Consider the following 25,315-nt stretch of genomic DNA (forward strand, 5'->3'; position numbering starts at 1 on the left):
CAGTGTTCCCAGGGAGTTGCTGGGTGAGTTGGACAGTGTTCCCAGTGAGTTGCTGGGTGAGTTGGACAGGGGTTTGGGTAAGTTGGACAGTGGTCCCAGTGAGTTGCTGGTTGAGTTGGACAGGGGTTTGGCTGAATTGGACAGTGTTCCCAGTGAGTTGCTGGGTGAGTTGGACAGGGGTTTGGGTAAGTTGGACAGTGGTCCCAGTGAGTTGCTGGGTGAGTTGGACAGGGGTTTGGGTGAATTGGACAGTGTTCCCAGGGAGTTGCTGGGTGAGTTGGACAGTGTTCCCAGTGAGTTGCTGGGTGAGTTGGACAGGGGTTTGGGTAAGTTGGACAGTGGTCCCAGTGAGTTGCTGGTTGAGTTGGACAGGGGTTTGGGTAAGTTGGACAGTGGTCCCAGTGAGTTGCTGGGTGAGTTGGACAGGGGTTTGGCTGAATTGGACAGTGTTCCCAGGGAGTTGCTGGGTGAGTTGGACAGTGTTCCCAGTGAGTTGCTGGGTGAGTTGGACAGGGGTTTGGGTGAGTTGGACAGTGGTCCCAGTGAGTTGCTGGTTGAGTTTCACAGGGGTTTGGGTGAATTGGACAGTGTTCCCAGGGAGTTGCTGGGTGAGTTGGACAGGGGTTTGGGTGAGTTGGACAGTGGTCCCAGTGAGTTGCTGGTTGAGTTTCACAGGGGTTTGGGTGAGTTGGACAGTGGTCCCAGTGAGTTGCTGGGTGAGTTGGACAGGGGTTTGGGTGAGTTGGACAGTGGTCCCAGGGAGTTGCTGGTTGAGTTGGACATGGGTTTGGCTGAATTGGACAGTGGTCCCAGTGAGTTGCTGGGTGAGTTGGACAGGGGTTTGGGTGAGTTGGACAGTGGTCCCAGTGAGTTGCTGGGTGAGTTGGACAGGGGTTTGGCTGAATTGGACAGTGGTCCCAGTGAGTTGCTGGGTGAGTTGGACAGGGGTTTGGGTGAGTTGGACAGTGGTCCCAGTGAGTTGCTGGTTGAGTTGGACAGGGGTTTGGGTGAGTTGGACAGTGGTCCCAGTGAGTTGCTGGGTGAGTTGGACAGGGGTTTGGGTGAATTGGACAGTGGTCCCAGTGAGTTGCTGGTTGAGTTGGACAGGGGTTTGGGTGAGTTGGACAGTGGTCCCAGTGAGTTGCTGGGTGAGTTGGACAGGGGTTTGGGTGAGTTGGACAGTGGTCCCAGTGAGTTGCTGGTTGAGTTGGACATGGGTTTGGGTGAGTTGGACAGTGGTCCCAGGGAGTTGCTGGGTGAGTTGGACAATGGTCCCAGGGAGTTGCTGGGTGAGTTGGACAGGGGTTTGGGTGAGTTGACCTTGTTGGGCGCCATGCTGGTTTTAGTCCAAGAGAGATAAGCTCAAATGCCTTTTTTATCCTTGATGTTTTAAATAATCGTGTTTTCAAACTCAAGCTCCTAATTCTGAAACTAATTTACTTTTCAGAATCCATTGCATCTCCAGATGAGCATGGAAAGCTCGGTGACCTCCATGATGGACTTACTCATCAGTGTCCTTAAAACAAACTCCTGGTATGATGTCAGTGTGATTGTGTGCCACAGCTGGGATATCTCCAAGTTCCTCAGCTACCTCAGCAACAACTCTGACTTTGAACTACGAGCTTTACTCAACTTAACAGACATGGATGATGCAGGCATCATTCGTTTTTTACATGAGAAATTGAATGATTTAAAGGAGTCATCCACTTCTGTTTTGATGTTTAGCAGTAATGCCAAATGCTCTGGCTTCGTCTTTGAAACGGCAGCTGGGTTGGGGTTGACTTCCCCTGAATTTCACTGGGTTATTGGTCATCCGCTCAACGTCGAGGAGCTACAAACCACAGGCCTACCTCTAGGTCTACTTGCCTATGGCGAAGTGAACAAACCAGTTCTGGGAAATTACGTGAGGGATGCGGTGGAGCTGATAGCTAGAGCCATATCAACAGCAGTGTTTATTCGGCCAGATACAACGCTTATCCAAAGCATGGTGAACTGTAATGACAAACAGAAAGAAGGGGCGTTATCTTCAGGTCAATATCTTTCGAGGTAAAACTCTTTTAATGAAAAGATTTCAATGAATTCACTTTTCTCTTTCCCCTGTTTTCTCCAACCCTCTCCTGTGGATGGAGTTTTGTGTTCCACAGCAACTGACCACCTTCCAGTAACACACGCAAGTGGCCATTGATATGTTAGCTTAAGCAGTGTCAGCAGGTTGTCAGAGCACGGTGGGGTGTGGGGAGGAGGGGCCAAGAGATTAACAGCCCATAGGTTGAACCCAGGATCTCTGGTCAATTAGTTTTATAATTATCAAATGGTTATGCCCCAAACTCTCATTATATTTAAGTGTCTTTGGTATATGCAGCCTTCTGTTGGTCTAAGAGATTTGTTTTTCTTTAAGCCGTCAATGCTAATTGTGAGAAGCTACTTGGCTGTGATGCAGAAACTGACATTTACTATAATAAATTAAAGGTCAGTCAAGTTGCACCTACTTCGGCTGTCTCTGTTAGTTGAGTGTCCACAGACTGTTCATCTCAGTACCACCTAACAGCCAGCTTTACTCAATCTTCCTTTGAACTGGGTTATTTAAACGGGGGAAGGGAGTGAGCCAGAAGTTGTGGTACACGTCGGTACCAACGATGTAGAGAGAGCAGGTATTGAAGTCCTACAGCCAGACTTTCAGGAGCTAGGGAGAAAGTTAAAAAAGTAGACCTCAAAAGTAGTAATCTCTGGATTACTCCCAAGTGCCACGAGCTCGCAAAAGTAGAAATAAGAAGATAGGAAGGATCAGTGCGTGGCTTGAGGCATGGTGCACAAGGGAGGGTTTCAGACTCCTGGAACATTGGGACCAGTTCTGGGGCAGGAGGCATCTACTCAAAAAGGATGGGTTGCACCTCAACAGGACTGGGACCAATATCCTCGCAGGGAGGTTCAGTAGTGTGGTTGGAGAGGGTTTAAACTAAATTGGCAGGGGGATCGGCACCAGTATATGGAAGTAGAAAAGAGGAATAAAGTACATAAAGGAGAGAGAGTGTTGAATAGTAATGGAGAAGGGAGTAGTACCATATTAGATAGGAACAGACTAAGAAGGACCACAAGGAAACAAAGACAGTTTTGCAATGCATATATGTAAACGCACAAAGTGTGGTTGGTGAGCTACAAGCATAAATAGTCATGTGGGAATATTATGCCGTGGCTTAAAAATAGTGAGGACTGGATGCTTAATATTCTAGGATACAAAGTGTTCAGGAAAGCTAGGGAAGGAAAAAAGGGAGATGGGATGGCAGTACTGATTAGGGAAGGCATTGTAGTGTTGGAAAGGAAGAAGGTCCTTGAGGCGGCAAAGACAGAATCCATTTGATTATATTTGAGAAGCAGAAAGGGGATGATCACACTACTGGGGGTATTCTATAGGCTTCCAAGTAGTGAGAGAGATAGAGGAGCAAATCTGCAGGGAAATCACAGAGATGTACAAGAGTAGTGATATTGGGGGACTTTAATTACCCAAGTATCTATTGGGATAATGTCAGAGTGAATGGTAAAGAAGGGGAGGAATTTCTGAAATGTATTCAGGAGAACTTCCTTGACCAATATGTTCTCGGTCCAACTAGGAAGGAGGCATTGCTGGATCTGGTGCTGGGGAATGTGGTGGGCCAAGTGGACCAAATGTCTCTGGGGAGAACACTTGGGTAAGAATGATCAATGTATCATAAGGTTTAGATTAGTAATGGAGAAGAGCAAGGAACAATCCAAAGTAGAACTTCTAAATTGGAAGAGGGCTAACTTCAATGGGATGAGAGGGGATCTAGCCAGGGTAAAATGGAACCAAAGAATTTGGTAAGTGTAGGAATTCAGTGCGGTGAGGGAGGGGATGCTGTTCTGGTCTTTTACAGAACAAGCAGTGATCTAAGAGAGGGAGCGGGAGACAGGAGAGCTGAAGTGCAGAGGCATTAATTAGGTGAGCAGGTAGGTGATTGGTTGGTGAGTTTCAAGTTTTTTTTTCTTTCTAAACTGGGGCAGTAGTTTAAACTGGTACTGGGGTGATATAAGTATTGTATTAAATTTGTAGGTTAGCTAGTTAAATTACTTAATATAACTGCAAATTGTCAGTGATATTTCGAAACTTGAAACCTAATTAGTTAAATAAAACACAATAGAGATGGCAGGACAAGTGATGTGTTGCAGCTGTAGCACATGGGAGCAGGTGGACACCAGTGTGAATCTATTATTAAGAAAGTCTTAATAATGCACTTAGAAAAGCACAGTATGATTAGAACAAGTCAACATGGTTTTACGAAAGGGAAATCCTGTTTGACAAATTTATTGGAGTTTTTTGAGGATACAACTATTAGGGTAGATAAAGGGGAACCAGTAGATGTAGTATACTTGGATTTCCAAAAAGCATTCGATAAGGTGCCACACAAAAGGTTAATAGACAAGATAAAGGCTCATGGAGTTGGGGGTAATATATTAGATTGGGTAGAGGATTGGTTAATGGACAGGAAGCAGAGTGGGAAAAAATGGGCATTTTCAAGTTGGTAGGCTGTGACTAGTGGAGTGCCACAAGGATCAGTGCTGTGGCCTCAGCTATTTAAAATCTACATCAATGATGTAGATGAAGAGACAGAGATTAATGTATGAAAGCTTGCTGATGATACAAAGCTAGGTGGAAAGCAAAGCTGTGGAGAGGACACGGAGAGGCTGCAAAGAGATACAACAGGTTAAGTAAATGGGCAACAAGATGGCAGAGTATATGTGGGGAAGTGTGAAATTATTCACTTTGACTGCAAGAATAGAAAAGTAGAATATTTTTGAAGGTGTGAAACTGGTAAATGTTGATGTTCAGAGAGACTTAGGTGTGCTCGTACAAGGAATGCAGAAAGTTAGCATGCAGGTACAACAAGCAATTAGGAAGGCAAATGGCATGTTGGCCTTTATTGCAAGGGGGTTGGAGTACAGGAATAAAGAAGTCTTGCTACAATTGTACAGGGCTTTGGTGAGACCACATCTGGAGTACTATGTACACTTTAGGTCTCCATATTTAAGGAAGGATATACTTGCATTGGAGGCGGTACAGTGAAGGTTCACTAGATTAGTCCCTGGGATGAGAAGGTTGTCCTATGATGAGAGGCTGAGTAAATTGAGCCTATATTCTCTGGAGTTTAGAAGGATGCGAGGCGATCTCATTGAAACATACAAGATTCTGAAGGGGTTTGATAAGGTAGAGACAGAGACAGTTTCTGCTGGTCGGGGAATCTAAAACATTGGGACACAGTCTCAGGATAAGGGGTTGATCATTTAGGACTGAGATGAGGAGAAATTACATCACTTAAAGGAATGGGAATCTTTGGCATTCTCTACCCCAGAGTGTTGTGGATGCTCCATTGTTGAATACGTTTAAGGCTGGGATAGATAGATTTTTTGTCTCTCAGGGAATCAAGAGGTATGGGGATCAGGTGGGAAAGTGGAGTTGAAGTCCAGCCATAACTATATTGAACGGCAGAGCAGTCTTGATGGGCCATATGGTCTACTCCCACTCCTATTTCTTGTGTTCCTGTGCAGCCATGGCCAGAATTTTATGTTGCAGCAATGTCCCTGCCCACTGGCTAAAAGGTTGGGGGAGAGCCCGCCTCTACCAGGCCTGGATCCACACTGAAATTCTCTGTGGCTCAGGCCCTTAAATGGCCTCAGTTGGAACTTCTGGCCTTCTGAGACAGGAGGGCCAACCTCCAAGAGCTGCCAGCGAATCAGATGACTGGAAACTCTTCAGTCCCAGCAGTGCCACTGGACTGCACCCAGCTACGACCAGCAACAACGGAGGAGGCCCCGGAAAAGGTAAGTGGGGATTGGGCCTCGCCAGGGATAATTGGCTGGGCCCTAGCAAGGGGAGGGGGTTCAATCAAGAGGGCAGAGGGAGATGTTCCAGTGAGGGTGACCTGTGCTGCTTGGGGGGCCCTCTGTGGGTCACAGGAGGGCCCCCCCCCCCACCCCAGCCTGCAAGGAGGCCGCCAGGTATTACTGGGCAGCCTTCTCAGGTGCTGAAGACCAGCAGTGGTGAGAGGAGGCCCTTAAGTGGCAATTAATTGGCCATTTAAGGGCCTCAATTGGTTTGGGGCGGGCAGGCCGTTTGCCACCTTTCCCCAAGCTGGTAAAATAGCAGTGGGGTTGGGTAGGCAACAGGAACAGCAACCCCCGCCTCCCACTCGATTTTACACCCATCCCCTTGCCTCCCAGCCCACTCTGAGAGGGGTGGGGGTAGGGTGAAAAACGCCAGCCCACATCTGCAGTAAATGTCTGCAGCTTGGGCAATATTGGCTCTGAGATGATGAGATGGAGCCAGAGATTCAGAAACTGTGACGCATCAGGGAGGGGGAAAGTTACCTGAACACTGTTCCAGGAGGCAGTCACACTCTTAGGCTAGGTACTACAGATTTGGTCTGTAGCCAGGGGCAGGAGGGAGTGACTATGAGTAAGGCAGATATCGGATTCAGAAGGTAGCACTGGAGAAGCCTCAGCCCTTGCACTTGTCCAGCAGATGCGAGGATCTTGCAGCCTGTGTGGATGACAGCAGGGACTGCAGGGATGATGAGCAAACTGACCACAGCACTGTGGTGCAGGGGGCCATTTAAGTAAAAAGAAATGTAGTAGTAGTAGGGGGCAGTATAATTAGGGGGATAGACACTGTTCTCTGCAGCCGAGACCGTAAGTCCTGAAGGCTGCGTGGCCTGCCCAGTATCAGGCTTAAGGACATCTGGAGAGAAACTTGGAGTGGGAGTGTAAGACTCTTAAATGGGGTGTGGGGCGGTTCTCACTTCCCTCTAAGGTCCTAACCCTGTACTGAGTATCAATCAGAGAAAACAAACTTTGGATACAATTTCCATTTTACGTGGAAAACCTTTACTAATTCATTAAGCAATAGTATATAGTTACAACTCCAGTTGCTTAGTTAGACCTGTGTTTAGAAGCTCGTTCCTGGATGGTCAGATCTGCTGAACGAATTCTTCTGCATGACTTCCTGTGACTGACCAAGTCACACTTCCTAGTTGCAGCAACAATATCCTTGTGAGCTGTGGCTTTATACCCCTTTCTGACCCTAGTTCCTCAACATATAAGGTAATGTCTTGAATTGGGTCATCCGATTGGGTCTCATGCCTTATCAATCCCACCATGGCTATGCAGGACCACCTGAATACGGTGATATCCTGCTCTCAGCGGGGGTGGGGGGAGGGGGTCTTAGTTGCATAGCCCCCATGGATGCGATATCTGCATCTTGATAAGGCAAGAAGGAAACCATTCACACGTAGTTCAAGAGGTCATTGTCCATGAGAGTGGTTGTAGACAGAAAGTCTGATGTCTGAGGCTACCACATTAGAGGCATGTCCTGACATGTGTGTGTGTGTGTGTGTGTGTGTGTGTGCGTGTGTGTGTGTGTGTGCGTGTGTGTGTGTCTGTCTGTGTATGTGAGGGTCCTTGTTCAGTTTAGTTTAGTTTAGAGATACAGCACTGAAACAGGCCCTTCGGCCCACCAAGTCTGTGCCGACCATCAACCACCCATTTATACTAATCCTACACTAATCCCATATTCCTACCACATCCCCACCTGTCCCTATATATTTCCCTACCACCTACCTATACTAGGGGCAATTTATAATGGCCAATTTACCTATCAACCTGCAAGTCTTTGGCATCTGGGACAAAACCGGAGCACCCGGAGGAAACCCACGCTGACACAGGGAGAACTTGCAAACGCCGCACAGGCAGTACCCAGAATCGAACCCAGGTCCCTGGAGCTGTGAGGCTGCGGTGCTAACCACTGCGCCACTGTATTTAATTATAAAAAGTCCAATATGAACCCCAGTGATGATGTCTTCAGTCAGAATTCTTCTCCCTTTGTCCCGATGTCCTCCGCTTCCATGTTCTTACCACCCAGTGAGCTCCACACGCTGGTCCACACCACAACTGGTTACATTTTACTTATGAACAGAAATGCAAGAGATATTAAAAATGCCTTACAGGAGGGGCAGGATCCAATTATTGTGGTTTATGTGGGTACCAATGATATAGATAGGACTAAGAAAGAGGTTCTGATGAGGGAGTATGAGCAGCTAAGGGCTAAATTAAAAAGCATAACTGCAAAGGTAATAATCTCTGGATTGCTACCTGAGCCACAAACAAATTGGCATCGGGTAAATAAGATCAGAGAGTTAAATGCATGGTTAAAGATTGGTATGGGTGAAATGGGTTTCGATTCATGGGGCACTGGCACCAGTACTGGAGAAAGAGGCAGCTGTACTGTTGGGATAGACTTCACTTGAACCGCGCTGCGACCAGTGTCCTGGCGAGTCATATAACCAGGACTTTAAACTAAATAGTGGGGGGTGTGGGGAGAGGGTTCAAGTGAGGGGAAATTTAGAAGATTAATGAAAACGGTCAAGGAAATAGTGCAGGATAGCAGTACGAGTAATGATAACCAGAGTGTGACAGGAAGTGACAGAGCATGCAAACATAAGAGTGCACCAGAAAATAAGGTCAGATTAGGGAAAAATGGTAAAAAGATAGAATTAAAGGCTCTTTATCTGAATGCAAGCAGCATTCATAACAAGATGGATGAATTGATAGTACAAATAGAAATAAATGGGTACGATATGATGGCCATTAGGGAGACCAAGGCTGGGAACTAAATATTCAAGTGTATTTCACATTTCAGAAGGATAGGAAGAAAGGAAATGAAGGTGGGGTAGCTCAACTAATAAAGGATGAGATCAGTACAATAGTGAGAAATGAACTTGACTGAGAAGATCAAGATGTAGAATGAGTTTGGGTGGAGAAAAGAAATAGCAAAAGAAAGAAGTCACTGGTGGGAGAATTTGATAGGCCCCCAGACAGTAGCTACACTGTAGGACAGGATATAAATCAAGAAATAATGGGGGCTTGTAGGAAAAGTACTGCAATAATCGTGGGCAATTTTAATCTTCATATAGATTGGATGAATCAAATTGGCAAAGGTAGCCTGGAGGATGAGTTCATAGAGTGTCTTTGGGGCAGTTACTTAAAACAATATGTTCTGGAACCAACCCGGGAGCAGGCTATTCTAGACCTAGTAAGTTCAATGAGACGTGATAAATGACCTCATAGTAAAGGATCCTCTAGGCTAGCATGATCATAACATGATAGAATCTCACATTCAGTTTGAGGGTGAGAAGCTTGGGTCTGAAACTAATGCCTTAAACTTAAATAAAGACAATTACAAGGGCATGAAATCAGAGTTGGCTAAAGTGGACTTGGAAAATAAGTTAAATGTAGAGAAGCAGTGGAAGACATTTAAGGAGATATTTCATAACTCTCAACATCGATATATTCCATTGAGAAAGAAAGTCTCTCGGAGAAGGATGCACCATCCACGGCTAACTAAGGAAGTTAAGGATTGTATCAAATTGAAAGAAAAGGTGTACCATGCTGTGAAGTTAAGTGGAAGGACAGAAGATTGGGAAAATTTTAGAAACCAGCAGAGGATGACTTAAAAAAAGAGGAAGAAATTTGAGTATGAGAGAAACTAGCAAGAAATATAAGAACAGACAGTAAAAGCTTCTACAAATATATAAAAAGGAAGAGAGTAGCTAAAGTAAGTGTTGGACCCCTTAGAGGATGAGACTGGGGAATTAATAATGGGAAACAAGGAAATGGCAGAGACTTTGAACAAGTATTTTGTATCTGTCTTCACGGTACAAGACACAAAAAGCATCCCAAGAATAACAGAAAATCAAGAGGGAAAAGGGAGGGAGGAACTTGAAACAATCACTGTCACTAGAGAAAAAGTACTAGGAAAACTAATGGGACTAAAGGTTGACAAGTCTGGACCTGATGACCTACATCCTAGAGTCTTAAAAGAAGCAGCTGCAGAGATAATGGATGCATTGGTTGTAATCTTCCAAAATTCCCTAGATTCTGGAAAGGTCCCAGTGGATGGGCAAATGTAACACCTCTATTCAAGAAAGGAGGGAGACAGAAAGCAGGCAACTATAGGCCAGTTACCCTAACATCTGTCATTGGGGAAATGCTAGAATCCATTATTAAGGAAGTAGTAGCAGGACATTTAGAAAATCATAATACAATCAAGCAGAGACAACGTAATTTTATGAAGGGGCAATTGTGTTTGACAAATTTATTAGAGTTCTTTGAGGATGTATCAAGCAGGGTGGATAAAGGGGAACCAGTAGATGTGGTGTATTCGGATTTCCAAAAGCTATTCGATAAGGTGCCACATAAAAGGTTACTACACAAGATAAGAGCTCATGCCTTTGGGGGTAATATATTAACATAGATAGAGGATTGGCTAACTAACAGGAAACAGAGTCGGGATAAATGGGGCATTTTCAGGTTGGCAAACTGTAACTAGTGGAGTGCCACAGGGATCAGTGCTGGCCCTCAACTATTTACATTCTATATTAATGATTTGAATGAAGGCACTGAGTGTATTGTCGCCAAATTTGTGAACAATACAAAGATAGGTGCGAAAGCAAGTTTTCAGGAGGACATAAAAGAGTCTGCAAAGAGATATAGAAAAGTTAAGTGAGTGATCAAAAGTTTGGCAGATCGAGAATAATGTGGGAAATGTGAGGTTGTCCACTTTGGCAGGAAGAATGGAAAAGCAGAATATTATTTACATGAAGAGAGACTGCAGAATACTGCAGTACAGAGAGATCTGGGTGTCCTTGTACATGAATTATGTCACGCTCTTGAGAAGTGCAGCAATGGGAATGCAGAAACAAACTGAAGAGTTATAAAAAATTGGAACAATTTTAAAGAGACTGGTACATGTGCTGTTAACGAAATGGAAGACAAGACACATGACCCTCAGCATCTCTTGCCCTCAAATCCACATCTGTGTCTGCTGGGACTGAAGACCAATTAAGCCACGTCTGCATGGAAATGTGACAGATAATCACACCTGGATGTAAGATATATGCAAACACAATGAGACAAGACCTTTCGACGACTTCTCGTCTCCAAATAACCTTCATTACAATGAAGTGTGAACCATCCTCATCTCCTCAGAATGGGGACATCATCAAGGCTGTTATACAGCCCAACTAGGAGTGAAACCTGAAGTCACATGGGCGAAGCCAACCCTTGTAAAAATTTACCTTAAAAGGTAATTGTTTTGAGAAAGCAAGGGGGAGTATTTTCAGGACAGGACTAGAGACAACATCATCAGTCTGGTCTGTCCTCTGCTCTCACAGTACAAAAACAAAAAAAACATTTTGAATTCCAGCAAGGCTAAGAGAGAGAGATCGATTCCAGCCAATACAGTTGAACCCTGCTGAGACAAGTTGAAAACTAGCAACAGCAGAAAGAAAACAGTGCCTATGCAAAAATGAATTTTCTACCCGTGAGAACTGACCGAAGACATCAGCGCCGTCTTCAACCCAAAGTGGACCGCCAGGGGACTGCAAAGCCCAATGATTACCAGACAACCAGCAAACAGGCCTGCAACTTTAAAATTCACCTTCTGAGGAGGATCCCACAGGTTATCCCTGAAACAACAGACTTTTGCAACCTGAACTCTGAACACCTCTTACCCTGTACTTTTCTATCCAACTTCACTTCAGAGTGTGTGTGAGAATGAATGCGTGCGTGAGTGGTGTTGCGATCATTTCGGGATTTGTTTAAAATAAATAGTTTTTTTTACCTACAAGAAAGCCTGTCACTGTCTGTTTATTTGGCAAATAAAACACAAGAGGTTAGTACACTAGTGGCAAAAACCTTTGCTGTGATCAGTTGGAGGGTGAACAGTGGGAACAAGTCACGCCATCACCCACCTGGCCGTAACAATTACAAAATGTTAGCATGCAGGTATAGCAAGTAATTAGGAAGGCAAATGGAATGTTAACCTTCATTGCAAGGGTGATGGAGTATAAAAGTAGGGAAGTCTTGCTACAGCTGTACAGGGCATTGGTAAGACAGCACCTGGAGTACTTACTTAAGGAGGGATATACTTGCATTTGAAGCAGTGTAGAGAAGGTTCATGAAGTTGATTCCAAGGATGAAGGGGTTGTCTTATGAGGAGGTCGTTGAGCAGATTGGGCCTATACTCATTGGAGTTTGGAAGAATGAGTGGTGATCTTATTGAAACATATAAGATTCTGAGGTGGTTTGACAGGGTAGCTGCTGAGAAGATGTGAGGGAATGTATAATTAGGGGGTCCACTTTCAAAATAAGGAGTCTCCCTTTTAAGATGAGGAGGGATTTCTTCTCTCAGAGGCTCGTTAATCTTTGGAATTCTCTTCCCCAAAGAGCAGTAGAGGCTGGGTCATTGAATATATTCAAGGCTGAGTTAGACAGATTTTACAAGAGAGTCAAAGGTACTGGGGAACAGGCAGGAAAATGGAGTTTAGGCCACAATTAGATCAGCCATGATTTTATTAAATGGTGAAGCAGGCTGGAGGGGCCAAATGGCCTATTCCTGCTGCTGTTTCTTGTGTTCTAATGGCAGAAAAACTGTAATGGAACAAAGGATGATCTTTAAGGAGGAGATATTTCAGGCTAGGCACATTCCAACAAGGGCAAAAGGTAAGGGAACCTTACCTCATCATCCTTGGATGATGAGGGAGATGGAGAATATGACGAAACAAAAAAGAGGGTGTATGATCCATGTCAGGTGAATTTTTCAAATGAGAACCAGGCCAAATGCAATAAAGTTGAGAGGGGAAGTGAAGAGGAAAATAAGACTGGCAAAGAGAAAATATGAGAATAGAATGGCAGTTAACATAAAAGGGAACCCAAAAATCTTCTACCCGCATGTAAATAGTAAGCAGGTAATAAGAGGCAGGGGTGGGGCCTTTTAGGGACAAAGGATGAGATTTGCTTATAGGCATGGGGCAAGGGTAGAATACTCAATGAGTACTTTGTATCAGTGTTTACTAAGGAAGAGGATGCTGACAAAATATTGGTAGAAACGGAGGTGATAGAGGTAATGGATGGGGTGAACATTGATAGGACAGATGTACTGGAAAGGCTGGTTGTGCTTAGAGTGGATAAATTGTCTGTTCGGGATGACTTGCATCCCAGGTTGCTAAGTGAAATGGGGTGGAGATAGCAGAAGGGCTTGCCATAACCTCCCAATCATCCCTAGACAAGGGAGAGGTGCCATAGGAGTGGAGAGTGGCAAATGTGACACTGCTATTCAGGAAAGGGTGTAAAGACATTCTGAGTAACTATAGGCCAGTCAGTTTAACATCAGTGGTGGGTAAGGTTTTAGAAACAATAATTGGAGAAAAAAGTCAACAGGCACTTGAAAAGGTTTGAGTTAATTAAGGAGAGCCAGCATGGATTTGTAAAAGGCAGATCATGCTTGATTAATCTAATTGAATTTTTTGATGAAGTAACAAAGAAGGTTGTTGAGGGAATGCAATGGATGCTGTCTATATGGACTTTAAAAAATTGTTTGATAAAGTGTCACATAAAAGGCTGGTTAGCAAAATTGAGGGTCCTGGAATAGGAGGGTCAGTGTCAGCTTGGATAAAAGATTGGCCTAAGGACAGAAAACAGCAAATCGTGGTAAATGGCTGTTTTTCAGACTGGAAGATTTCCCCAAAGTTCAGTGCTAATACCACTGCAATTTTTGATTTATATAAATGGCTTGGATTTTGGAATATAGAGTAAAATTTCAAAATTAGCCGATGATACCAAACTTGAAGTTGTGGCAGACAGTGAGGATGATACAAGTTGACTGCAATAGGACATAGATAGGCTAGCAGACAAGTAGCAGATGGAATTTAATACAGAAAAATATGAGATGATGCATTTTGGCAGAAGGGATAGGGAGGGGCAATATAGACTAAATGGCACAGTTCTAAGGAGTGGGCATGGACAGAGGGACCTGGGGTTCATATGGATAGATCTTTGAAGGTGGCAGGACATATTGAAAGTAGTTAGCAAAGCGTATGGGATCTTAGGCTTCATAAATACAGGTATTGAGTACAAAAACAGGGAAGCTATGCTGAACCTTTATAAAGCTCTGGTTAGGCCACAATTAGAGTATTGCGTGCAGATCTGGTCACCACACTTTAGGAAGGATGTGAGGGTCCATGAGAGGGTGCAAAGGGGATTTACCAGAATGGTTCCAGGGATGAGGGATTCGAGCTACAAGGTTAGGTTACGGAAGCTGGGGGTGTTCTCCCTGGAGCAAAGGAGTTTAGAGGAGATTTGATAGAGGTGTACAAGATTATGATAAGTTTTGATAAAGTAGAAAAAGAAAAGCTATTATCATTAGTTGATAGTACAAGAACTAGGGGAAACAGATTAAAGGTTTTGGATGAGAGGTGCAGGGGGGATATGAGGAAGAACATTTTTACGCGGTGAGTAGTAATGACTTGGAACTCATTGTCCCCAAGGATGTTGGAAGCAGGGATGATGAATGATTTCAAAAGGAAATTTGGATGGGCACTTGAGAGAAATAAATTTGCAGGGGTGCAGGGATGAAGAGGGGGAATGGGACTGATTGGATTACTCTACAGAGAGCTGGCATTAACTCGATGAGCCAAAATGACTCTATGACTAGGGATAGTGTTACGAAATTGCTTCCATTTTAAAAAATATTTTATTTTTTGAGGACTTGTGTTAAAACTGAAAAGATTCCATGGATGCGTTTTTTTTTTACCAAGTTCACTGAAAGGACACGTGAGATGTTGTTTTGAAAACAACCTGTGCTGGAAATCATGTGCTTTAAGCTCAATAAACAACAGAAACCTTGGTAACCTGAGGAAGATGTTTACAGAGAAGCCACATGTCAAGGTTTATGGAGGTCAGGAGGTTGACTTTCTGTTTGGGGGTTTGAATCTTGTTTTCAAGTCAGCTGGGATGTGAACTGTTTTGAAGACAGTTAGTGTTTTGCCTGCCAAGACAAAGGAAACCACCCAGCTCACCTCTTTCTCTGCCTCTTTGAAGAAACCCTACAAAGATCCAGTGTGGGAGAGCTAAAATCCCTGGTGCTGCATCTCTTCTGAGAAGCTGGCAAAACCTGACAGATTAATTCTCAATTCTGCCTGAAAAGAACTGTTTTATAAAAGATCCCAGTGACCCGTCTCCGTATACCCAGATGCCAGACCAAAAGGGACAACTGACTTCCTTCCATATCTTCTCTTTTTTCTTTAAGAATTAGCAAGTATTTGGCCAAAGTATTCTTTTTTTTTAACTTTTTTTTTTGTAACAGACCTCTGCAGAGAGAGTTTCTGTATTTTTTCCAGTGTGTGCGTTAGTGAGATGTGGGGAATTTAAAAAGAGAAATTTCATATTTCAATCTGTGTGTTAATGCTTTGTTTCATTACTAGATAAGTCTTGTTAATAAACTGATAATTTTGTTGGTTATTAAAGAAACTTGGTTGGTGTATTTTATTCTGGAATAAAAAGTAGAGTCTATGATTGAAGAATCGGTAACTAGGTAAATTATTTAAAAATATATATGTTATGACGTGCGGAGAAGTGGGACAAGAAAAGACAGTGCACTCTTCCCACCTCGGACGTAACAATGGTGAAAAGCAAAGAAACTCAAGTTGCCTGAAGGCAGTCCATTCTCCCCCCCCTCTCGCCAAGCAAAGCAAGGCATGGAACAGCACGATCTAGTACATCCTTCTTCCCAATTGATAGTGGTCGTCAAGGTCCCACACACAAATTTTCTCACCCTGTGACTGACAGCAGCTGTGGAGACTTCAGCAGTTGGGGCACATGATGGAGTAGCACCTCCCAAACCCATGAGTTGTACCACCTAGAAGGACAAGGGCAGTATATGGATTGGAACAGCATCACCTACAATTCCCATCGGTCATCCCAATTTGGACATGTATCACTGCTTGTTCATTGTCGCTGGATCACAATCCTGGAACTCCCCACCTAACAGCAATGTGGGAGCATCTTCAGCAAACAGACTGCAGCAGTTCAAGAAGAAGGCTCACCACCACCTTCTGTAGCAACTAGAGATGGGGAATTAATGCCGATCTTCCCAGCAATGCCCACGTCCCGAGAATGAATTTTAAAAATGACACCAATCCAAACTGCTCCAAATTGGTTGGTTGTGGGAGATCCAGCTACTAGCAGTGAAGAACTGTCAATTACACAGTGAGAAGAGGAAGATTTTAACCTTTTGTTGTTCATAGCAAGATTGCTCTTTATACGATCATTTACAATTCACCATTTCACTGCAAATAAACAGAGGACGTTGTCCCTATTGTGAAGGTTACACAATAAAATCATAAGAAATAGGCGCAGGAGATGGCCTTACATCTCTTCAAGCCTGCTCCGCCATTTAAGAAGATTTTGGCTGAACTTCTACACCATTCCAGTTCTCTTTTCTATCCTGAAGGCACTAATTCTTAGAGGGGTTTGGGATCCACAGGCATGGCCTAGCCTCCAGTAGCTCACCCAAGTGACCATTCTTTCTATGTGTATCTTAGACGGCAAGTGCCAGTGTGATAATTCTACCACATGAGGCATCAAAGCTGAGAATTTTGCATTTGTAAAGTTATAAGTGATCTTCCATACTCAGAGTACTGAATTTATTGTGAGATGTGATCGTGTTGATTAGGCAGCCCAGGGAGACAGTGGAAGTGGAGGTATTGGAAATTTTAAGAGGGTGAGGGATAGATTTTTGACTGATAGTTGCTAATGAAAGTTATCAGAGGTAAATTAAGATCAGAAATTTGTGTCTTTTGGGGCTGGTCAAGTCGATGGAAAGGCTAGTTACCTGGTTCTGTATTGTCCTGTGTTCCTAAGATTGAGACAAGTTTCTGGATGGGGAAAGATAAATTAGTTTAAGGATGTCTAGTAATGTGGCATGAGCTTGATTGACTTAGGGAGTCTGGGTGAAATTTTCCAGAATTTTCCCTAAAATTGACCACAGTTTCTTTTTCCACCACTCTTCACCCTCGGCATCTTCACCACCCTCCTTCCCCTGCCTCCCAGGAATTAGCTTCCACCTGTTATTGGGGAGGGCAGTATATAAAGTTATTTGTCTAAACGATAGAATCTGATGGTCTTTTCTCACCCTTCATTTTGTGTGTTCACATGTGTTATGTTTAGATTACTTAAAATTTGTAACAATTACAATGTAAAGTGTTGTCCATCTCCACTCCTACCTTCGCCCATCTACTGCTAAAATTCCCATCCATGCTTTTGTTACCTCCAGTCTCAAATATTCCAATGATCTCCTGGTGTGACTTCCATCTGCCGCCCTCCATAAACTTTAGCTCATCCAAAAAATCTGTTGCCTGTATCCTATCTCTCAGTAAGTCCCATTCATTCATCACGCCTGTGCTCGCAGATCTAGATTGACTCCCAGTCCAGAAATGTCACAAATTTAAAATTCTTACCCTTGTGTTCAAATCCATCATGGCCTCATCCCTCCTTAGCTCTGTAACCTCCTCCAGCTCTACAACCCTCCAAAAACTCTGTATTCCTTCAATTCTCGCCTTTTGTGCATCCATAATTTCCTTTGCCCCACCAATGGCAGCCATTTCTTCAGCTGTCTAGACCCTAAGCTCTGGAATTCCCTCCCTAAACCTCTCCGCCTCTCGATCTCTCTCTCCTCCTTTTAAGATGCTCTTTAAAGCCTATTTCTTTGACCAAACGTTTGTTCACCTGTCCTTTTATCTCCTTATGTGGTTTGGTATTTTGTATGATGACGCAGCCTTGGGATGTTTTAATATTTTAGAGGTGCTATATAAATGCAAGTTGTTGTTGTTGCCATTGAGCAAGATTTTTGTCCACTTTTTTTCTCTCCAGGTTTTTGGCAAACACATCATTTGATGGCGTGACAGGATACATCCATGTACAGGAGACATCACACATTCGCAGTGATCACCATTACCATATCTGGAACCTGCGTCAGGACCCATTGGGAAAACCCACCTGGGTGAGAGTCGGCAAATGGAACCGACAGAAAATTGAGATTGAACAAGGCATATGGCCCAACAGAATTCAAAATGAAATAAATGAGGAGATCAACTCAGCTCACCCCAAGCTTCGGGTCGTCACATTGGTAGAACTGCCCTTTGTTTTCACTCGGGAGGTTGACCATGACGGCAGTTGTCCGGCAGGCCGCCTGTGCTTGGACCCTCATACCAAAGATCCCGCTGTGTTGGCACGGCTGTTTGAGGAGCTGAGTGATGAAAATGGATCAGTGCCAACCGAATACAAGAAATGTTGCTACGGTTACTGCATGGACCTCCTGGAGCAGCTGTCAGATGACCTCGGTTTTGACTTTGACCTGTACATTGTTGGAGATGGGAAGTACGGTGCCAGGAAAAATGGTGAATGGACAGGATTGGTGGGTGATCTCCTCAGTGGGGCTGCCCACATGGCCGTCACGTCCTTTAGCATCAATTCAGCACGCAGCAAGGTGATAGATTTCACCAGCCCATTCTACTCCACCAGTTTAGCAATTCTTGTGAGTTCAAAGGACACAGCAGCACCCATTGGTGCTTTTATGTGGCCATTACATTGGTCAATGTGGGTTGGGATTTTCGTAGCTCTCCATATCACAGCCTTGTTTCTCACACTGTACGAGTGGAAAAGTCCTTTTGGAATGACCCCCAATGGAAGAAACAGAATAAAAGTGTTCTCGTATTCCTCAGCTCTTAACTTGTGTTACGCAATCCTCTTTGGTCGGACTGTTTCTAGTAAGACACCTAAATGTTGGACTGGGCGTTTCTTAATGAACCTCTGGGCAATCTTTTGCCTCCTTGTCCTATCCAGTTATACAGCTAACCTGGCGGCTGTTATGGTCGGAGAGAAAACCTTTGAGGAACTTTCTGGGATTCACGATGGGAAGGTAAAAAGGTTACGAACATTTTGTTTGAGAGGAAAATGGAAACACATTTAACAATGAAACTCCAAAGACTTTTAAAGGGGATATCAAATATAATTTCATAAAATTAAAATGATCATGTAAGTAGTCCAAGTTCCTGTTTCCCACATCCCAGGCCAGACATCAGGGGGGAGATATAATTGTTTAAATTTTTATTTGAAGTCAACTTTGGAAGCTTTGAAAAACATTTCTTGCTCAATGCTGAGTTAGTTAGCTGAAATTGGTCTATGTGGAATTGGGAACAGTGCCTCAGTGCTTGGGACTAAGGAGGAGAAAAATAGATATATTTGTGCTCCTACTCCAGATCACTATCCAGTGACCTCTGATGGAAAATGTACACAGAACCATTGGGTGAAATAGGATCTAGGTCGGCTGTACCGACACCTTTGGTTAAACAACCAGGTTGAGTTACTGGATAGCCGACAGAAGCTGAAACCCTGGATGGTTTCCCTTCCTTACCCAGGGGCACTGAAGCCACTTGTGGAACTCTCCACTCCACTAGCTCAGCTCAGTACAGACCAGGGACCATCCTGCTCAGTACAACACCCATCTGGTCATTTATCAACTGAGCTGTCATGGGAACTCACTATTTGCAATTTCCCTGGACTCATAAGTCACTTCTCACTAATTTTAGAAAGTTGTTCACTGAAATATCTGATTCTAAGCCTGTCAGAAGTAACACAATCTTTTAGTGGTTACAAATAGTTCTTGGAGTCTGAGTTGAGCCTTGATTTGCATCATGAATATGAATTTTAGAGCAAATCTATTTATCATCCCAGAGAGAGCACTGAGACAGTTACTTCAAATTGCAGATGTACCACAACTGCTTTTTCTTTCAATTTTTGACAAAAGCACTGACTCATATTGCTGGCGGCAACGGAAGCCAAATTTAAATATGTAAAATAATTTAAATTAATGAATTAATTACCATCACACTCCCACCGTCTGTCCCGGAGCGATATTGGTGCTGGTGGCTGGCACCCCTGCGCCTTCAGATCCCCATCCAGGGATCCGAGGCAGAACACTGGTGGGGAGGGAAGAGCAGGTAAGTTTTTGAGTGCAGTGGCGGGGGAGCAGGGGCAAACTCATCTCATTGGTGTACAGGGTGGTGGGAAGGGTTACAATGCACAGTTTATGAACTTAATTTGAGGGGGGAAGGTCAGGTGCACAAGGTAAGTATTTTGTGGGAGGAGAGGGCAAGGAATTAATTCGATGGTTATTGGGGGGGGGGGGTGGTGGGAGAGGGGCAAGATCAATTTGTTGAATTTTTAAAAATCAATCCAGCTTTAAATATTTAAATTGAAAGTTAGGGACAATTTATTAGCTTGCATAGAGGATTGGCTAACCAATAGAAAACAGAGAGTCTGGATAAATGGGTCCTTTTCTGGTTGGCAAGATGTAACTAGTGGGGTGCCACAGGGTTCGGTCCTTGGGCCCCAGCTATTTACAATCTATATAAATGACTTGGATGCAGGGATAGAAGGTACTATAGCCAAATTTTCAAATGACACTAAAATAGGTGGGATAGTAAGTTGCAATAAAGAAATATGAAATTTACAAATGGATATGGATAGGTTAGGTGAATGGGCCAAAATTTGGCAGATGGAGTTTAACGTGGATAAGTGTGAGGTTATCCATTTTGGTCAGAAGAATAGAAAGGCAAATTATTATCTAAATGGAGAGAAACTTCAGAGTGCTTCGGTACAGAGGGATCTGGGTATCCTCGTGCATGAATCGCAGAAAACTAGTATGCAGGTGCAGCAGGTAATAAGGAAGGCAAATGGAATTTTGGCATTTATTGCTAAAGGAATAGAGTATAAAAGTAGGGAAGTGTTGCTGCAACTGTACAAGGCATTAGTGAGACCACACCTGGAGTATTGCATACAGTTTTGGTCCACTTACTTGAGGAGGGATGTAGTTACATTGGAGGCAGTTCAGAGGAGGTTCACTAGATTGATTCCAGAGATGAGGGGTTTGTCTTATGAAGAGAGATTGAGCAGTTTAGGGCTTTACTCTCTAGAGTTTAGAAGAATGAGAGGAGATCTAATTGAGGTATATAAGATGATTAAGGGGTTTGACAAAGTAGACGTAGAGAAGATGTTTCCTCTTGTGGGGAAATCTAGAACGAGAGGTCATAGTTTTAGGATAAGGGGTAGCAGATTTAAAACAGAGATGAGGAGAAATTACTTCTCTCAAACGGTCGTGTGTCTGTGGAATTCATTATCACAGAGTGCGGTGGATGCCGGGACATTGAGTAAATTTTAGGAGGAGATAGACAGATTTTTAATTAGTAAGTGGAGTTCAGGCTGAGGTGAGATCAGCCATGATCATATTGAATGGCGGAGCAGGCTCGAGGGGCTGAATTGCCTACTCCTGCTCCTAATTCTTATATTCTTTCTCTCACTACAACTGAATCTTTTTTTATTATCCACTCTCCTTTCTTTCCAATTCCTCCTGAAAGTTTCTAAATTGGGACCTATATCTACTGATTTTGTGGATCAGTTTGTAACCATCCACCATTTCTGCAGCATTTCTTATTTTACCAATTTTATGTTCTTCTGGGTGGGACCTTATTCCTGAAGGGATACTATTTTTAAATTTCTCCATTAGGATTATTTTCCTAAGGCTTTCAAGGTCTTGTATGATTTTCATGGACGGATACCCAACGATCAAATATCATTTCCTTCTCTCTAACAAATTTCATAAATATCTAGCCCTGTTTCGTTCTTAAATTCCTGAATTTTTGCCTGTAAGCCTCTGGTACCAACTCATAAGCATTGAAAACTGCAGTTCCTCTGAAAATATTGAATACACCTCTATTGCTTTTTCCCCAACACACTGCACAATAAAATTGTCCAACTTTCTCCCTGCCATTGCAAGTTCATAGCAATTTATTCAAAGGACACAAAGTACATTTCAACTCCATCCTCACTGAATTTAGGTACTAAGTGAATAATCCTTGCCAAATCAAATCCAGGAGCTAAATCTGATTCATCCTCAAACCTTCCTGTCACTCCCTGTTCACAAAGGAGGACACAAATTACCACCCAGAAAAGTTGGAGAATATAGCGTCTAGTGAGAAGGAGGAACTGTATGAAATCAGTATTAGTAGGGAAATGGTGTTAGGGAAATTGATGGGATTGAAGGCTGATAAATCCCTGGGCCTGATAATCTACATCCCAGAGTACTTAAGGAAGTGGCCCTTGAAATAGTAGATGCATTGCTGGTCATTTTTCAAAATTCTATAAATTCTGGAACAGTTCCAACGGATTAGAGGGTAGCTAATGTATCCCCACTATTTAAAAAAGGAGGCAGAGTGAAAACAGGGAATTATAGACCGGTTAGCGTGACTCAGTAGTGGGGAAAATGCTAGAGTCCATTATAAAAGATGTAATAGCAGAGCACTTAGAAAACAATGACAGGATCGGACAAAGTCAATATGGATTTACGAAAGGGAAATCATGCTTGAAAAATCTACTGGAATTTTTTGAGGATGTAACTAGTATAATAGATAAGGGAGAACCAGTGTATTTGGTGTATTTGGACTTTCAGAAGGCTTTCGATAAGGTCCCATATAAGAGATTAGCATGCAAAATTAAAGCACATGGGATTGGGGGTAAGGTACTGACATGGTTAGACAACTGGTTGGCAGACAGGAAACAAAGAGTAGGAATAAACGGGTCTTTTTCCGCAGCGACTAGTGGGGTACTGCAGGGACCCCAGCTATTCACAATATATATTAATGATATAGATAAGGGAATTAAATGTAATATATCCACGTTTGCAGATGACACAAAGCTGGGTGGGAGTGTGAGCTGTGAGGAGGATGCAGAGAAGCTCCAGTGTGATTTGGACAGGTTGAGTGAGTGGCAGATGCAGTATAATGTGGATAAATCTGAGGTTATCCACTTTGGTGGCAAAAACAGAAAGGCAGATTATTATCTGAATGGCGATAGGTTGGGAAAGGGGGAGGTGCAGCGAGACCTGGGTGTCCTTGTGTACCAGTCGCTGAAAGTAAGCATGCAGGTGCAGCAGGCAGTTAAGAAGGCAAATGATATGTTGGCCTTCATAACGAGAAGATTCAAGTACAGGAACAAGGATGTCTTGCTGCAATTATGCAAGGCCTTGGTGAGACCACATCTGGAATATTGTGTGCAGTTTTGGTCTCCTTATCTGAGGAAGGATGTTCATACAATGGAGGAAGTGCTGCAAAGGTTCACCAGACTGATTCCTGGGATGGCAGGACTGACGTATGAAGAGAGATTGGGTCGATTAGGCTTGTATTTGCTGGAGTTTAGAAGAAGAGAGGAGATCTCATAGAAACCTACAAAATTCTAACAGGACTGGACAGACTAGATGCAGGAAGGATGTTCCTGATGGTGGGGGAGTCCAGAACCAGGGGTCACAATCTAAGGATAAGGGGTAACCATTTAGGACTCAGATGAGGAGGGATTTCTTCACCCAGAGAGTGGTGAAACTGTGGAATTCTCTACCACAGAAAGCAGTTGAGGCCAAATCATTAAATATATTCAAGAAAAAGTTAGATATAATTCTTAGGGCTAAAGGAATTAAGGGATACAGGGAGAAAGCGGGAACAAGGTTCTGAGTTTGGACGATCAGCCATGATCTCATTGAATGGCGGTGCAGGCTCGAAGGGCCGAATGGCCTGCTCCTGCTCCTATTTTCTATGTTTCTATAATCTAAGCTTTTCATTGTCCTTTCAAATTTCTTGACTTCTCTTTATTTTTGGAACTTTCTCCTCGAATTCAAACTTTCTCAATGCAAGTTGAAATTGTCTTTTTCCCTTTCTTCTTTTTCCAGTTGCCTCACTTGTAACTGAATTCTAACTAACTCAATCTAAGAGTTACCAGGAACACCCTTTTCTTCCTCAAGATTAAAATGCCGAGCCAACACTTCAACAATTTCTGCCTTTTTAGCTTTTGATTTTAAACGAATTCTCACTTGCTCTGCTACAGCCATTAATGCATCTATTGTTAACTGTGTTAAATCATTGAGAGTCAAAGCTACTCTCTCCACAATAGCTTGAACATTAAAAGTAGACATGCTGACTTTTCCTTATGAGTATAGCAAATGGAAGTGTGAAATTTGTTCATTTAAGTTCTAGCAAATTCCAATGTACCTGTTTTACAGTCTCTAAATTTGTGTCCTGGACCCAATCTCTGTGAAATCATTAACGTGAAAAATACAAGATATGAACCCCCAGGCCAATTTAAAGAATTACACAAGATTTTGCATTTTAGGACTGTTATTACAACAACTAAACTAAAAGAAATCCCTATTAACTAAATAGTACTTTGTTGATACCTCAAATTACAAAGAAAGGTGGTTTCTTTACTTATTAAAATACTTGAAAACCTCATACCTTACTTATACTTTTTGATTGTGAATTATTTGCAGTTGAAAATCCCAAACTCCTCCCTGTAGCAATGGGTTGCATCTCCCAAACCTTTTCAAAAGTCAATGTCCTCTTCGCTCATTTTCCCGAGCACTTCTGACCTGGACATCCATGAATAAGGTGATTCCTGGAGAACCTGCTGGTTTTCTACTTCTCCACAAACTTCAACTTTCAAAACAGGTTCAAGTCTTCACAGTCTTTCGCAGTCACAGGCATCCGAGAGCAGGAGTCCCCTATCTCTCTCTCTCGAGGCTGCAACCGCTAAGTTCCCTTCTTACCGCCTGCCTTGAGGCTGCAACTGCTGGTTTCTTCTCTTACAGCCTGGCTGCCCTCAGAAAATCTTTTAAATTTATCTGGACTCAGAAGTCAATACTTTATTGTCCTGTTCCAATATGCAAAGTCAAGAAGTCTGGTTTCACAGAGCCACCTGGGCCTTCCATCATTCTCAAATGTTAACAGCTGCTCGGTACATTTGCATCTTTAGAATCACTGACTCCCTTGTTTACAACCCAGATGTCAGGGAGGGCGAACCCACTGTTCTTCAGGTGTTACCCCTGCAGTCTCCTTTTTTCAAAAAAGTCTTTGATCTGTCTTGTCCTTTAGCAGAGTGGATGTGAGGTCACCTGATCTTCTGGACTCCATCTTAAACTTTTAAAAATCACAATTTATAAAACATAATCTTGTTACAAAGTCCAGCATTCATAACAATTAGATGCAGAAGAGATTGAGAGATATTATGGAGAAGGGGGATAGGTGGGGTTGAGATCAAGCAAAAAAGGTTGGGTTTGTTGTGTTGAACAAGCTTCTTGTATTCTAGGTTTCCCTCACCTTCTCTGCTTTTTTCTACCTTTTCCCTATACTACAGCCATTGGCCTTGCACTCTTATTCCTGCATCTACCCTGTCAAGCCCTGTATGAATTTTGTATGTTTGAATGAGATCACCTCGCATTCTTCTAAACTCCAGAGAATAAAGGCCCTGTCTATTTAATCTTTCCTCATAGGACAATTCTTCCATCCCAGGAATTAGTTTGGTGAACCTTCGT

General features: G+C 43.2%; 1 protein-coding gene across 2 annotated transcripts in view; it reads left to right on the top strand.

Moving 5' to 3' along the window:
• grin3bb (glutamate receptor, ionotropic, N-methyl-D-aspartate 3Bb) overlaps positions 1-25,315 on the top strand; it is a 72,549-nt gene that overhangs the window by 25,824 nt on the left and 21,410 nt on the right. For both annotated transcript variants that reach the window (XM_068015844.1, XM_068015845.1), the window contains exons 2-3: positions 1,448-2,046; positions 17,773-18,820. In XM_068015844.1, coding sequence (XP_067871945.1) covers positions 1,448-2,046; positions 17,773-18,820 — 1,647 coding nt within the window. The remainder of the gene's footprint in view (positions 1-1,447; positions 2,047-17,772; positions 18,821-25,315) is intronic.

The sequence above is a fragment of the Heterodontus francisci genome, chromosome 36 (genome assembly GCF_036365525.1).
Source record: "Heterodontus francisci isolate sHetFra1 chromosome 36, sHetFra1.hap1, whole genome shotgun sequence".
NCBI lineage: Eukaryota > Metazoa > Chordata > Chondrichthyes > Heterodontiformes > Heterodontidae > Heterodontus > Heterodontus francisci.